This window comes from Micropterus salmoides, unplaced genomic scaffold (genome assembly GCF_014851395.1).
Source record: "Micropterus salmoides isolate LMB-PRFRI ecotype aquatic unplaced genomic scaffold, ASM1485139v1 Ms_hic_scaffold_12, whole genome shotgun sequence".
Classification (NCBI taxonomy): Eukaryota; Metazoa; Chordata; class Actinopteri; order Centrarchiformes; family Centrarchidae; genus Micropterus; species Micropterus salmoides.
The window spans coordinates 12,371,204-12,387,950 of NW_024040263.1; the positions used below are offsets into that span (position 1 = coordinate 12,371,204).

Below are 16,747 nucleotides of genomic sequence, written 5' to 3' on the forward strand. Positions count from 1 at the left end.
GGTAGTTGTGTATTGAGTGTGGGAGATTTTGATTACCTGGTGGTGACGATGGAGTGACTGGTAGCAAGGTTATGTTAAGTGGCAGTGAGGTCGTGTTCACTGGTGGCGATGTTGGGGTGACTGGTAGCGAGGTTGTGTTTACTGGAGCTGGGGTCGTGTCAAGTGGTGCTAAGGTTGTGTTGAGTGGCAGTGAGGTCGTGTTCACTGGTGGCGATGTTGGGGTGACTGGTAGCGAGGTTGTGTTTACTGGCGCTGGGGTCGTGTCAAGTGGTGCTAAGGTTGTGTTGAGTGGCACTGAGGTTGTGTTCACTGGTAGTGAGGTTTGTACCAAGGTGCTGTTCACTGGCGCTGAGGTTGTGTTGAGTGGTGCTGAAGTCGTGTTGAGTGGCATTGAGGTTGTGTCCACTGGTAGCGAGGTTGTGTTCACTGGCGCTGAAGTTGTGTTCTCTTTCATTGAGATTGTGTCCATTGGTACTGAGGTCGTGTTGAGTGGCACTGAGGTTGTGTTCAACAAGGTTGTGTTCCCTGGCTCTGATGTTGTATTGAGTTGCAGTGAGGTTGTGTTCATTGACAGTGAGGGTGTGTTGAGTGGCAGGGAGGTCGTGTTCACTGGTGGCGATGTTGGGGTGACTGGTAGCGAGGTTGTGTTTACTGGAGCTGGGGTCGTGTCAAGTGGTGCTAAGGTTGTGTTGAGTGGCAGTGAGGTCGTGTTCACTGGTGGCGATGTTGGGGTGACTGGTAGCGAGGTTGTGTTTACTGGAGCTGGGGTCGTGTCAAGTGGTGCTAAGGTTGTGTTGAGTGGCAGTGAGGTCGTGTTCACTGGTGGCGATGTTGGGGTGACTGGTAGCGAGGTTGTGTTTACTGGCGCTGGGGTCGTGTCAAGTGGTGCTAAGGTTGTGTTGAGTGGCACTGAGGTTGTGTTCACTGGTAGTGAGGTTTGTACCAAGGTGCTGTTCACTGGCGCTGAGGTTGTGTTGAGTGGTGCTGAAGTCGTGTTGAGTGGCATTGAGGTTGTGTCCACTGGTAGCGAGGTTGTGTTCACTGGCGCTGAAGTTGTGTTCTCTTTCATTGAGATCGTGTCCATTGGTACTGAGGTCGTGTTCAACGAGGTTGTGTTCCCTGGCTCTGAGGTTGTATTGAGTTGCAGTGAGGTTGTGTTCATTGGCAGTGAGGTTGTGTTGAGTGGCAGTGAGGTTGTGTTGAGTGGCAGTGACGTGTCAAGTGGCAGTGAGGTCGTGTTGAGTGGCAGTGAGGTCGTGTCAAGTGGCAGTGAGGTTGTGTTGAGTGGCAGTGAGGTTGTGTTGAGTGGCAGTGACGTGTCAAGTGGCAGTGAGGTCGTGTCCACTGGTAGCGAGGTTGTGTTCACTGGCACTGAGGTTGTGTCCACTGGCACTGAGGTCGTGTTCACTGGTAGCGAGGTTGTGTTCACTGGCGCTGAGGTCGTGTCAAATGGCGGTGAGGTTACGTTGCCTGATGGGGTTGTGTCCACTGCAAATTTTAACAAGAACAATTAGTAACAATAAAAAGTAAATTTTTTCAATACAGCGCATTTTACTTATAACATAGTTATTAGGGCCCGAGCACGAACCGTGCGAGGTCTGTATTGAGACTGTAAGGATTTTTTTGGTTTTCTTTTTTATGCAAAGTACGAAGTTATTATAACTTCAGTGTACATGCTCACATCTGCACCAAACTGTACATGTAGGATGAGAGTCCCACCCTGAACACATGTACATGCCGACATTCACCCACAGTCATAGTGCCACCTGCTGGCAAAAGTAAGGGACCTTAAAAGAAGCAGCCCCCGCCACACGTTTGACCTACATGTATGAAATTTCTGTGGCACATGTATCATGTCCAGACGTACCAAAAAGCCTCTTGGAGCGATGCTCTAAACCCTAGAGGAAGTTGGTCATTTTAAATTTTACGGATATTTTTGGATGATTTACACACTCAGTACTTTAACGAACTCCTCCTAGGGATTTAATCCGATTGACTTCAACTTTCTGCTGTGCCTTCGAAAGGCACTGACGATGAAAATTTGTGCTATCTGTGAGTTTTCGTCAATGGGCGTATCCGTGGCGTGGCGTCAAAGATCAACTCTTCGCCATGACACAGGAAGTTGTTGTAACTTCAGTGTACATGCTCACATCTGAACAAATCTTTACGTGCTTGATAACTCTCCCACCCCGAAGACCTCTACACATCTATACCGATTTATATTCATAGCGGCAAGTGCTATGTAGCTCCACATAGGGGACCCAGGAAGTGACATATAACACCTTCATGCAGTGTCGGAGCCGCGTAGCAAATTCACAGCCGCACCAACAGAGCTCCAGAATATGCAACGCGGCCGGCTCACACCGGGAAGTGCGAGGGCCCGCCCAACGCTGCTTGTAGCTTTAATTAGGGCCCGAGTACGAACCGTGACCTACATGTATGAAATTTCTGTGGCATATGTATCATGTCCAGACGTACCAAAAAGCCTCTTGGAGCGATGCCCTAAACCCTACAGGCAATTTTTGGATGATTTACACACTCCGTACTTTAACAAACTCCTCCTAGGGATTTAGTCTGATCGACTTCAGATTTCTGCCGTGCCTTCTAAAGGCATTGACGATGAAAAGTTGTGCTATCTGTGAGTTTTCGTCAATGGGCGTGTCCATGGCGTCAAAGATCAACTCTTCGCCATGACACAGGAAGTTGTTGTAACTTCATTGTACATGCTCACATCTGCACCAAACTGTACATGTAGGATGAGAGTCCCGCCCTGAACACATGTACATGCCGACATTCACCTACAGTTATAGCGCCACCTGCTGGCAGCAGGAAGTGACCTTTAACGAAGCAGCCCCCGCCGCACGTTTGACCTACATGTATGAAATTTCTGTGGTACATGTATCATGTCTAGACGCACAAAAAAGCCTCTTGGAGCTATTGCCTAAACCCAACAGGAAGTCGGCCATTTTGGATTTGATGATAATTTTTGGCGATTTACACACTCCATACTTTAACAAACTCCTCCTAGGGATTTAGTCCGCCCGACTTCAAATTTCTGCTGTGCCTTCTAAAGGCACTGACGATGAAAAGTTGTGCTATTTGTGAGTTTTTGTTGATGGGCGTGTCCGTGGCGTGGCGTCAAAGATCAACTCTTCGCCATGACACAGGAGGTTGTTGTAACTTCAGTGTACATGCTCACATCTGAACAAAACTTCACATGCTTGATAACTGTTCCACCCCGAAGACATCCACACATATTAATTTATATTCACAGCGCCAAGTGCTATGTAGCGCCAAAAAGGGGACACAGGAAGTGACGTATAACACCTTCATGCAGCGGTCGAAGCGCGTAGCAAATTCACAGCCGCACCGGCAGAGCTCCAGAATATGCAACTCGGCCGGCTCACGCCCCGACGTGCTACACGTGCGAGGGCCTGCCCAACGCTGCTTGCAGCTTTAATTATTTTTATTATTGTTATGAACAAGCTAAGTGATCTATTTTCTTTTTTCAAATAGCTGTTTTATAAAAATATTGGGAAATTGTATCAGATCCTCCTCATCCTAGGTCATCCACATGGGTAATAGTATCATAAGGGGAAAAAGTACAGCTTGGGAGTTTTTTTTACATTTGAATGTGAGAAGAGGAGTGAAATAGTTTAGTTACCAAATGAGTTGTGGGAAATTAATTTACGTACATTTTTAATACCTTTGTTGAAAGTAAACAACAAAGAATTATTTTGTTAACTTTCGATCAATAAACTGAATTGAAAGATCTCCACGAATGTTTTTTTCTTTAGTGGTGAGTCGCAAACCTCCTCCAAAAAGACGACACAAAAAAATAGAAAATGAGTAAGGAGTCGGATTAAACAAGTAACTAAACTACATTAAAGACTCTGAAGAAGCAAACACAGGAAAAGAGAGTCTTCACATCAAGGCAATCACACCAACTAGCTCACATCTGAAGCAGCTGCAGATGGAGGCTCTTTGAGTAAAATCAGCTGATCGCTGCTGCGCAATAAAAAGCGTTTAATTCAAATGATGAAACGCAGCGATCGGATCAGTGACAATTGATTTGCTTAGTTAAAATAAAATAAAATGTACAGAGAAGTGTTAAATGATACCATAAGATGAAACCAATGGCAAGTTAAAGCTTGTGGTGATAAACTTGCAACAGGGATGAACATGCCTGAGACCGCAGCTGAAGGTGAGCGGCTGTTAAAATCACGCATGGACTTGGCGCATGCTGGCACAGAAGGAAAAATAATTCTCCGTCTTTCTTTCGCGGATTGCTTGCGTGTTTGGCTGCAAACTAAACCCTACAAATTGGTGATTGGCGATTTGGTTACAAAAAGTATTGAATGTACTGGTTTGACTGGAGACGTTTCGATACTACAATACTGGGCTGTTTTGGTTGATACCATAAAGTTATCAGGTAGCGATACCCATACCTACTTAATAGTCAAAGATTCCATGATTCGATAGGAGGAGCCTGATTCATTACATTTTACATTTAGCTGACGCTTTTATCCAAAGCGACAATTGCTATTTATGTCAGAGGTTGCACGCCTCTGGAGCAACTAGTGTCTTCCTCAGGGACACACTGGTGGATGAGTCACAGTGGGGATTTGAACCCGAGTCTCAAATCCCCACATGACCACATAAATCTATATGCTACAATGTTAAAAAATGAAGTTAAGTAGTGTCAATATAACATTGCATAAAAAGTACATGAAGTGTTACAGGGACTTTCACACACTAACAAATGAGCTCAGCAATTATTGTCAACAGTTTTTTACCCAGTTGCTTAATAAAAGCATTTCTCCATCGCCATATTAATTTTTTGAAAAGTAATATAAACATTTTAATACTGAAAATGGTTTGGCTTGGACAAAATTGATAAATCCGCCAGCTACACTTTATGACAAGCCAAGAAAGTGAATAATAGGTTGCCTTTGACGCCATGTAAATACAATGTGTAACTGTTGTCTTGAAAGAATGTATGGTAGTTATGTTACCTATTGTATTGTTTCCTTGAGCTGGCAGTGTTCCCACTAGTCCTGTAGGAAAAAAAGTCACAATGATCATATCTGATTCTGTGCATTTCAAGTCATCCACTCTCTCTCTTTCTTACACAGACAGACAGACAGACAGACAGACATATGAAGTTCAACAAATACCTGCTAATAGAAGTAGGAATATGAGTGGGTCCATCATCCCTGTGTCTTATTCCTATAAAATATTGAGAAGTAATTATAAATACATCACATTTATTCATTTACACCCCTGGAGTAACTAGAGGTTAAGTTTCTTGTTCAGGGACACATTGTGTCACAGTGGGGAATTGAACCCAGGCCTCTCACACCATAGGCATGTGTCTTATCCCCTGCGCAATCACCACCCTATTTTAGTATGCAAAACAAATATGCAGACTGATGTCATTCTAATAGATAATCACCTGCCAGTTTATTTTGGTAACTAATGCATTTACATAAAACCACTCTGCTTCAAATCCTACCTTCATGAAGGTAAAATTTTGATTCAACTTCATGGTCAGTTCTGAAGTTGGTAGTGTTGTTGAACTGCATCGCATCATATTGGCATTTTAATATGTAGTTCACCCCATTTATATCAATGAGGTAAGGAATGTGTCTCAGTATAACATGATACAAATCAACCGCACCTGAAAAGACTGAAATTGTCTCCACAAAAACTGAATATGCATGAAAGTACGTTTTACTGCAGGGCTTTTGCATAAAGCTGCTTTATCTATAGGTGTACCATGTGTGTAAGATAAACTGGCAACTAAGGCTATATATAGCAACTCAAATGTAACAGCAGAACAAGATTGCTTTTGACTTTTATGACTTAAAGGTTCAGTGTGTAAGTTGTAGTGACATCTAGTGATGAGGGTTGCGAATTGCCATCCATCCATCCATCGTCAACCGCTTATCCTGCCTACAGAGTCACGGGGGGCTGGAGCCAATCCCAGCTGACATCAGGTGAAAGGCGGAGTACACCCTGGAAAGGTCGAGTTGCGAATTGCATATTTTTTAAGTAGATAAGCATACAAATCTTACCAAAATGCCTTCTTTAATTTTTTTAAATACAACAGAAACACAAAGTAGTACTGACAGCCATAATTTCAGCTTGTGGTAAAACAGTGCAACATTTTTAATGGGCATTTAGCATGTGAAAGTACAAATTACACATTTGTGTGCACAGTGGGGAAGCAATATCCCAAAAAACACATTTTTTAAATGCAAATTCAGAAAGTATTCATTATTGGTCACTTGATAGGCACACGGTCTTGTTATATATCATCATTAGCGGTAAAAAGAAATACATACACCAGGGCAGTAAAATGTGAAGTTTAGCTGCTGATCTGAGCTTCCATGCTGTTACGGTTTTATTGCCAATAATACCTATTCATCATCTGTTTGTCTCAGTAAGGTAAGGGCACATTTCTATCGACTTAACAAAGTCCTAAAAGAGCGCTGGAGAATAACTACATGAATCCAACTACATATTTTTTTCTACCAGCGCAGTAAAAGTTTAGCAGGCTGATGTGAGCTTCAGTGCTGGAAGCTGCCGTTTTATTGCCAATTTCTGATCAGCTGGTTGTCTCAAGAGCTTACCAAAACAGAGCACTGAAGAGAGAGAGTAGCTATATAAACTAATCCAACAACATATTTTTTCTACCAGGGCAGTAATGGTTTAGCTGTCTGATCTGAGCTTCCAGCTGTAAGCTAATGTTTTATTGCCAATTAGTGATTAGCTGATTGTCTCACCAACGTAACAAAACCAGAACAGCACTGGAGAGAGAGTAACTACATGAAATTAATCCAACTAACCTTACATGTTTTTCTACCAGGGCAGTAAAGGTTTAGCTGGCTGATGCTTCTACTCTAAGCTAACTTTACGGTTTTATTGCCAGTTAACGTTACTGATCAGCTGATTCTCTTCGTATAACAAGTTTAAGTTAATAACCTGTCCAGATAAAAACAGACAACCTCAGCACCACTTTGAAAACATCTGTCCCACATTATAGCCTTCCATCTGGGAAAATCTAAAACATCCGTGATTTCTGCCGTCAGCTGTTTGTACCTGTCCAGACTCCTCTGGCTTCATGGTATAAAGATCCACAGGCTGTCGGCTCTCCTACTAAATAACGTGTGTTCTCGTTCTTTTGTCCAAATGTCACTTCTCTTCTTACGTCTAACAAACCAGAAGACTACTCAGAGACTGCCTATTATTATTATTATTATTATTATTCCCTCTTCTTCTTTTATATACATAGAAGATGAAGAGGGAATAATAATAGTATTCAGTGTAGTGAGTGGCGTCTACATTGCCATATAAGGAGGTGCCCACGGTTATTTATATAAAAATAGCTCATTCTAAGGTAATAAAAACATAATGGTTCATTATGTAAGGTCTTTATACACCACTGAAAACATAGTTATGAATATTATGCATATGGATGGCATACAATATTTTGGAAAAACAAGTTGGGGTAAGTTTGTCACATCTGATGAAGTAGTGCCACACCTGTGTTTAAGATTCCAACTGGAGGTGTGTGCTCTGCCTACAAGACAACTCAAGAATTTTGGTCACAATTTATGCACAGCATAATGGTATGATGTGATCCATTCAGATTTACATTTATTTCTCAAAGAAAATTCTTGTGCTACTACTGACCAGCTTAGGAGGCATACGTTTTCAAGTGGGGTTTTTTTGTGTGGATTCAATTCAAATATCTGTCATCTTAATATTTCATTTATGTGAGATATAGGGAAATTGTCAAATTGCACTAATAATTCTTTGACTGACTTGTAAAAGCTAGACTCCATTTTAAGTTTATGTCAGTAGCTAAGCCTGTACGAAATTACACAATACACAAATTGTACGAAATTACACAATACACAAATTTAACACTAGCTACTGCAGTCAGTAAGAACTGAACATCGTTTTCAAATATCATAAAGTTCAAACACCCTACAGCTGTGTGAAACTTGTGCCCAAGATGTGCCCAATTACAACTTTTTTTAGGTGAGGATCGAACTCCTGTCTGGCATCATAAAGTCATGCATTTGAAACTGACTCCCTGCCAATGACAGAAACAATTTGACATTTTGCTCATAAAACGTGGGGTTGACTTAAAAAATAAATTTTGGCAATTTTAGTTAGAGTTTAAGTAGCTGAGTATAAAAATATACATCATGTATCCACACTCAAAACATAAAGGAAGTTTAAGAATATTGGTGAGATTAAGATTTAAATCTCAAATACTAAATCTCTTTCGAGGAAGATGTTGGCATTGTGAGACAGAAAAAGGCTTATGGCTACATTTAGATGCCTATTATGTGCTTATTTTTCAGGTCATGTGACACACTGATGACTCTCCAGAAAGCTGTATAACCCTTCACTTTGGAAGTAAATATCTTCTAAACTAAACATTTTTAGCAAATGCCAGGTACAACTTGGAGAGATCATTATCTTTTCAGTGGTTGCACATATGCCGTAGCAGTAAGCTTGTTAAGCAGGTTGGAAGAAAGTTGAGTCTTGGCTCCCATAGGAACCCATTCATTTTAAAATGCATACAAATATTAACATAAAATATACCATTGCAGATACCAGCAATAAAAGTAATAACATACATTTCATCAAGATGATTTACATATTTAAGTTGAAACAAAGTTTGTAGGACAAACGGAATAGGAGGATAAAAAAGGGCATAGAAAGAAAAAATGAAGAACCAAAGTTGCCCCATTTAAAGCTCTCACATTAATAATTACCAAGAAAACAATCAAGATAAGTAGGAAAATCCAAGGAAATCACTGAGATAAAACATGATTGATTGGATTGTGATGTGGTCTCTGCCACTTCTTATAACAAAATTTTATAAATGTAAAATAAATATACAGTTAAAGGATTATTGATCTGTGAAACAAATGAATCCTGATGCAGTATTGATCTGTCTCAGACATATATGTATCAAACTTTCAGTTTGAGATTCACATGTCTGACAGATATTTGACGTAATTTGTATGAGAATACAATTCCATGCTTTACATATTTGTTTTTATTCTTTTTCATGTAATCAATATTAGTATATATTTATCAAATAAAGAAATATCCTTTGCAAGGCTTAAATTCATTGCAATTCTTATTAGAAAATCTTAGCTGCTACAGCAAAAGAACTTTTGGTCATTATATTCATTATATCCAGCTGTCAGAGTGCAAAGGTGCTCATTCCCTGCCATGTCAATTGCTGCAATATATCAGTGTTAAATAATGTCTGTTTATCCATTATAGCCTTCAGAATAATACAAATTTTATAAAAAGCTTTTATAAATGCTTTGGTGGAATTTACCAAGATGTGGTATAATAGCACAATGGAAATCAAATGTGTGTCTGAGCAAATATCTAAAAAAGTAAGACTCAATAAAAATGTGTGACCTAAAAGCAGAACACATATGAATGGAAATGCATAGATTGCATAAATCATGATTAGAATTTCTTTGATAGCTTTCCCCTAAACCCAAATAGATATCCTTCATTCAAAATCACAGAATTCACGAAAAGAGTATTAAACATTGGGGGAAAATTACAAAATGCGTGGCCTATAAACAGCCTTCTTAAAAGTAAATTAGTAGATATAAAGATGATTAATAATAAAACCTTAAGTTGTATACTGCCATGTCAATATAAGCATTGGATTTCTTACCTCCAACTATGCAGCAATAATATATTCACAGCAATTCTTCAATAAATGGTTCAAACTGACACTGAGAAGGCTTCAGACACCTTGTCTTCTTGAGTCACCAAGTTGAAGTGAAGACATGTCATTGAGTGAGGGTTTTGTTGGTCAAGAAATTCTTGCTTTTTCCAGTGTCGGACTTGCTGGACTTGTTCTTTTATGCATCATTTCCTTGACGGATGGAGTAGGATGATGCAGTTTCACAATGTGTCACAATATAGCTTCTGGTACTGCAAAGAACAAGTATTCTGATTTGCCTGTAATAACTAGGGATGGGTAATTGCTACTTGATACCTTTTATGGTATCGACCGAAAAAGCCCAGTATGGAGTAGAATCGAAACATCTCCAGTCAAACCAGTACTTCAACGTATACTTTTTCTAACCAGATTGTGACAAAAAATTACTATTTGTATGGTTTTGCTTGCAGCCAAACAGGCAACCAACACACCGAAAGAAAGAGAAGAGCAACCTTTTTTCCCATATGTGCCTGGACCATAAACTGTATAAAAAAAGAGCCCCTTCACCTTCGGCTGTGGTCTCAGGCATGTTCGTCCTGTCACCACAAGCTTGGCCTTCTGTTGGTTTCATCTTCTGGTATTTTTGTACACATTGTTCTTTTATGTCACTACCTGTTTTTGAAGCATATCATATAGTGTGGCATTACAACCTACCCCGATATTGGGGTAAGTTGTAACAAGGGAACACAATGCATTTGACATCATTTAAGGTTACTGATTTTGGTACTGGAATGTAAAATTTAAAACGATACCCAACCCTAGTTATAACACACACATTATTGTGTGAAAACAATAACTTCTGATAAACCCGCAAAACTAATCTGCATCATTACAATACATGATCAACTCTTTGACCCAAGAACAAAACCAGTCAGAAAGACTTCTTCATTCTTTTATACACATGATTTTATTATTCCATCTAAGCAATGCCTCTCAGCTGCTGTTTTCATGCCTTTTTCTCTTACCTATTCTTTTCTTTATATAGAAATGTCAGCACCATGCTAATTTGACAACAGAAACAAAAATTTGTTTTGACAGAAAGACACTATGTTCATCTAGCAGAACAATTGCAGCCATGGAATTCAGACTGCTGCTGCCTCACAAAATATTTCAGATATAAGATAAAGCCTCCCCAGGCGTCAGAAGAGTAACAGATTAGATTGTATTAATGCAATGAAGCCCCTGCAGGAAACTACGCTGTCAAAAAATACAAATATTACAAAAATAATTTGACATTTTTACAGTAATTCTGGGTTTTTTTATTGATAGAAAACTCTGTAAAATTACAGATATTACCTGTATATTAACAACCAAATTTCATCCCGATTTCGAATTGTATTTAAATATGAAATAAGGGTGTCTCCGATCAAGTTGGTGACTTTAAGATTATGTCTGTAAAACCCTCACACTAAAGCAAAATGACTTGGCGTACAGGAAACATGTCATTTAGAGCAAACGGCTATTAAAGATTAATACAGTAACAACGTGCTTAGCATAACATGAACACATCTGTTATAGATATATGATATATGGACTAGCTAACATTGTGCTCTAGAAAATAAGCTTTCAAATGATATATGATTAAATATGAAGAGTTTTAAAAAGAGCAGTTGAACTTTCACTTGCAAAACAGAGATTAAATTTAGTTGATCTGCAGTTGATGGACTTTTTTATGAAAGTATGGTAGCAATAGTTGCTAAATAACTTGAAATCTGAAAACCGACAAATTGAAGGAAAATCATAATTTTGGACTGTGGTGTCTTGCCTTAAACATGATAGTAGCAGGGCACATGCAACAGTGCTGGGCTGAACCCAAGGATTCAAGCAAAGCCACAAGAAGGGAGGGGAAATTATTATCAACCAGCTGAACAATGATGCTATGAACAGATCGTGTGTGGAAACAAATAGAGAGCACATTAAAGTAGTAATAGACCTTGTTTTATTCTGTGCAAGACAAGATATCCTGTTGCATGGGCATCGGGAAAATCAAGAGGCATTGAACAGAGGCAACTTCTTGGAATTATTTTAACTGATCTCTAACTATCACCAGAAGTAAAATGGCGACTGGTCAAATTGCAGGAAACTTGCAAGCCCCCAAAAACAGAATGAGATACTTGAAATCGCAGCAATATTTTTCCCGCAAAATTAAGAGATGCATGACGACAGACACATACTGTGTAATTTGGCAGATAAGTGTAAAGAGCTTGAGGCAGCCTGTATCAGACACAGTACATACAGAAAGGCCAGTTGAAGGAAAGGGCTCTGGATGTTGTGGAGACCGGGACATGAATGCATATGCTATATAAGCAAAGATCCTGAAAGTACTTGAACTAGGGCTGCACGATATTGGAAAAAACAATATTTTATCCCCCCGCGATATATATTGCGATATGAAAAAATACAGGACTTTTCACCAGATGACTTAAATAGCAACATCTGGAATGAATTAAGTATCCTAGAATTATTGGGGTGATTTTGTATGGGAAATGTATAGGAATTAAAAAATATATAGGCTGAAAAATGACATTTTACTCTTAAGACTTTTTTTGATTGCACCATCCTTTCTCTTTAATGCAATAAACACATTTTAAACAAAATTATAAAAATAAAAACAAATAGAGCAGCTATACACCAGCCCCCTGAATTGTTTTCAAAAAAACAACTGTTATAATGGTTGAACAAATTAAGCTAAAATTAAACTTATCAACTGTATAAAATCTGGTTTGGTTTTCAGGTAGACATCTTTTCAAATCTCAATGTCAAGACAGAAATGTTGGGGTAGTTGTGGACACTGACCTGAATTTCAACAGCCACGTAAAGGCAATTACAAAATCAACCTACTCTACCTACCCTAATCATTCTGACATCCAGCTGTCACCTTTCGACAGCCATTTGGCCATTTTCATGGTCGTCATGGCCACTGGTGACATTGTATGAACTGATGAGGAAGGCGATGTCTTCTGTTGCCCTAAAGTTCTGTTAATTGTTGACAAGCTCTCAGTGCCTGAAATGCTAAAGTTGTACTGCATTTTTATGAACATGTTGCTCCCGCTCATAAAGATTATTGATTGGGGGACATATTTGATGTCGCTGGTACTTTGTATATATATTTCTAGCTTAACCCTCACATTTATGTACATACAAATATGTACATGTCTTGCCTCTATTTAAAACATATATAGTGAAGATTATGTAATGACATGTAATTATGTTGCAGTTACTATTTGGGTGCCTCTAATTTAATCTTTATTATGTTGTGATTAGTGATGCTTTATATGGTGTTTTCAGAATATCTTTTACAAAATACAGTTTACCTCAATATTAAAAGATACTGTTATTGTATTAAAGGTATCAAAAAAGGAAACAACCTGAGACCCCTGAGAACCGCCCACCCACCTCTCTTCCTCCCTCCTCACACTCACACACACTTGATAAGCATAAATTACAAGCTACAATGTTACCTAATAGCAGACCCATGGTAGTATCCCAACTGACCACTCTGAGTAGGTCAAACATAATTTTCTCAATAACCAGTGAACCAGGAGTCTTGTCACCACTGTTCCTCTCAAATAAAGTATTAAGTAATTCTGTTATCCTAACATGTCACATGCCTTTTTTATTTTTAATTAGCAACTTTTATTGATAACTCTGCAAGAAATCTTGTGTTGCATGTCGATAGTAATGCTACTTGGGATCTCCTGGTGAACATGTCAGTATGTGCTGAATATTGATGTTTTCTTACTCCAATGGAATTCAGCTTCAACACTGCAGCAATACTGAAATAAACAATGTAGCTGTTGTTATTCAATGGCTGTCACAAACTGAGAATACAGGGCACCCACCCATCTTCAGTGAAAATCTTTAAGTGAAAAGCTTATTGTGAGTAGAGTATCTGTTTTTCTACTAACAGGAAATGCCTAAAACACTGTTGTGTGTGTCATGGATATGTCCTTAGGTATGGAATGGCTATTCCAAAATCCCTCACAGGGACAGATTAGGTAAAATTGTGAAGACCTGTGGGACAGTCAGCAGGCTGACCTGTACCACCTGTACCTGACCAGGCTGACTGAGAAAGCAGACGAGGTCTGCATGGATACATCCCATCCACTTTCTTACCCCAAGATCTGAACCAACAGAGGAAAATGGTTGAATGCATGGACTTGGGGATCTCAAATACACGGATACATTGGAAATGTGCAGTACACTCAAAATGTATATTTAATTGTTGGTATACAGTTGTTGACATGCACTTAAATTGTCTGCCCAGTGATGACATTTATGATGGCTGCTACGGATGATCTTAGACTACTGCTTTTGTTTATCTGATGTTTTTTTTTAATATGTCTATATGTTTTGTACTGTACCACAAATTGTCTCTTGGAGGACATTATGGTTTTCAAGGTCTAAGCCTTGGTGTAATTTTTCAAATATGCAAATATTTGGGTTTTATGAAATAGTGATAAGCAGTGATTAAAAGTCAGAAATATGGACAAAAGAGCGAGGACATTCTTGTCCCAGTACTTTTGGGAGGGGCTGTTTATTATGATTTGGTCTTTGGGAAATCTTAATGCTACTGCATACAATTTTGGACAATAGTTCTTTCATCAGTTTGTGTTTGGAATTTTTCCTGTTTTGCCATAATCTGCCTGTATGAAATCAAGACCAGCCATCACAACAGCCATCTGAGGGAAGCTGGACAGACTAATGCATGATAAACATGTTTCATAAATCATGTGCAAATGACACTAAGCTGCTGTAAAGTTACGGCACAAACCTCTGTACGCTTATGACTTAACACACATTCACTGACCGACTCAGAGATGCATTTTTGGTTTTGGTCTTTTCATGGTATTCTTTGACAACGAGAAAACAATAAGAATAACAGCAGCATTACCATTTAACATGTTCCAATATTTAATGCATATACGCATATATATTGTATATATTATATAATGATCATTGTTGTACAGTACTTTACATTCAATATTATTTTACATTATAATATATTACATTGTACCCGCGACCCTGTATGCAGGATAAGCGGTTGACGATGGATGGATGGATGGATGGATATTACATTGTATTGATGAAGCACTCAGAACCATTCTATGTGACTAGTGATCTGCATAGGGCTTTCATAGAAAACAGCTGATAAAGAAAAAGTGTTTATATTGTATATTTTATGGACCGCGTGTGTCCTTAATAAAGCTTATGATTCATACACATAACCAACATTTCATAATACTCTGATAATCAAACGATCATTTTGTATGTGATTATTCTTTGTATGTGATTATTCTTTGTATGTGATTATTCTGTGTAGTCTTTTAATAATTCTTTGACTAATTTATGAGAAACAGACATTTCTGTTAATGTGTGTGTAATGATACAGTTTATCCACAAGTAAGTGCTAAGTCAGTAATACACAAGGAAACAAATGTAAATTAACGTAAATAAAGCCAGATGTTCTGGAGAAACCAGAGGCAGGATCAGTGTCAAAATTATTGTCATAGTTGTGACTGGATTAGGGTTAAGACATCAATGTCTTCCCCCTACCTAACTCTTTCTCCTAAACAGTGATATCAAACTTTAGCTATAGCTAAGTATAAGCCAGTTGGACTAGGTGTCTGTGTAACATTGTTGCTATTGACACTTTTTTGGTTAACTCCCACAGTCACAATGTTATGAGTTTCTTTTTTCTGATAACATCCTTGTTGTGACTGCATTCTTACTGTATCTGAACACACCCATGCCACCCTTACCTATGTGAGTGAACTAGGATGGACAGCAAACTGACACGGAAGAACTAGCTTGGTAGGCCTAACTATGTTCTTCTTAGAATCACTGTTTACATGTGACAATAATTCAACCCTTTTTGGTCATTGGTCTGACATATATATATACACTATAACTGTAGGCTATATATTTACTTCGCTGAATGTTCAATTTCTTTGAAAACAGTCCTTCTGTGTATATAATGCCTATATATATATATATATATATATATATATATATACATACATATATATATAGATAATGCCTAAAAATTGAAAGTGAGGATGCAAACATGGTTTTCACAGAGCAAGTAATTTAATTTGGACTAACTAGATTGATGATTTAAGTGGTTGGCTGCGCTAGTTCTACCAGTATGTAATTGGTCGACAAATTGTTCTGTGTGTGTGCTAATTCTTCCAAATCATCATCATTTCATTTCATTATCATTTGTTTGTGGCTGTTTCAGTTAAATACTTTGCAAAACTTGTCTTAGAAATGATAAATGAATGAAAATAATAAAATCCATTTCAGATATCCCAATTTAATGTTACATGCTGTTCAGCTTCTTACCACAGATTTTGTTCATCAAGTGGAAAGAACAATGTTATAAACAAGGTTGCAGATACTACTTGTGACATTTCATATACTATTAAATATATAAGAATAAAAAATGGCAATAATTAAGACTTAATTGATTTTTAAATACAAATTTGAAGTGTAAAGCCTATCTTTACAGCAAATTTTGTCCCTGGAGTGCGAGGTGTGGCCTAATCTAAAACACCAATTAAATAACTAGTTACATTGGAGAAATGTTGTTATATAGAAAAAACAAATTACCAAGGGACACCCCCAGTAACACAATATGCATAGGCAGAACACAGGTTTTTCACACCCACACAGGTGTCACTTATTCTGTCTTATGCTCTGGTTGAAGTTGGAGTAAGCAGTGTTGGTGAAATACCTGAGTTGCTAACAGTCCACAAAAGAAATAGTAAGTAGTGGTATGTTGTTCTGCTCTTACAGGAACAACATAGACTGAAAGAAATTCAATTAAACAAGGAACATTTCCTTTAAGAAATTCAACAAGGAACATTTCCCTTATAAGATTGTGATTCTCAGACACTAAATCCCCTGCACTGATGATTAAGTACCTCAGTTCTCGACATGGTAAGGAAGTCAAGCGTATTTTTAAGC

The 16,747-nt window shown here is 38.4% G+C and overlaps 1 protein-coding gene across 17 annotated transcripts in view; it reads right to left on the reverse strand.

The window, feature by feature from the left end:
* Nucleotides 1-9,872, reverse strand: part of LOC119899016 (mucin-2-like) — a 41,573-nt gene extending 31,701 nt beyond the window's left edge. For 9 of the 17 annotated variants that reach the window (XM_038713378.1, XM_038713389.1, XM_038713388.1 and 6 more), the window contains exons 1-4: nucleotides 9,728-9,870; nucleotides 5,178-5,229; nucleotides 5,016-5,057; nucleotides 37-1,488 (exon numbers count right to left, since the gene is read on the reverse strand). In XM_038713378.1, the coding sequence (XP_038569306.1) occupies nucleotides 37-1,488; nucleotides 5,016-5,057; nucleotides 5,178-5,214 (1,531 nt within the window). In that variant the 5' untranslated portion in view covers nucleotides 5,215-5,229; nucleotides 9,728-9,870. Of the gene's footprint in view, nucleotides 1-36; nucleotides 1,489-5,015; nucleotides 5,058-5,177; nucleotides 5,230-9,727 lie in introns of all 17 variants that reach the window. The other 8 variants (XM_038713379.1, XM_038713381.1, XM_038713382.1 and 5 more) reach the window with 4 other exon arrangements.
* Nucleotides 9,873-16,747: the final 6,875 nt, after the last annotated feature.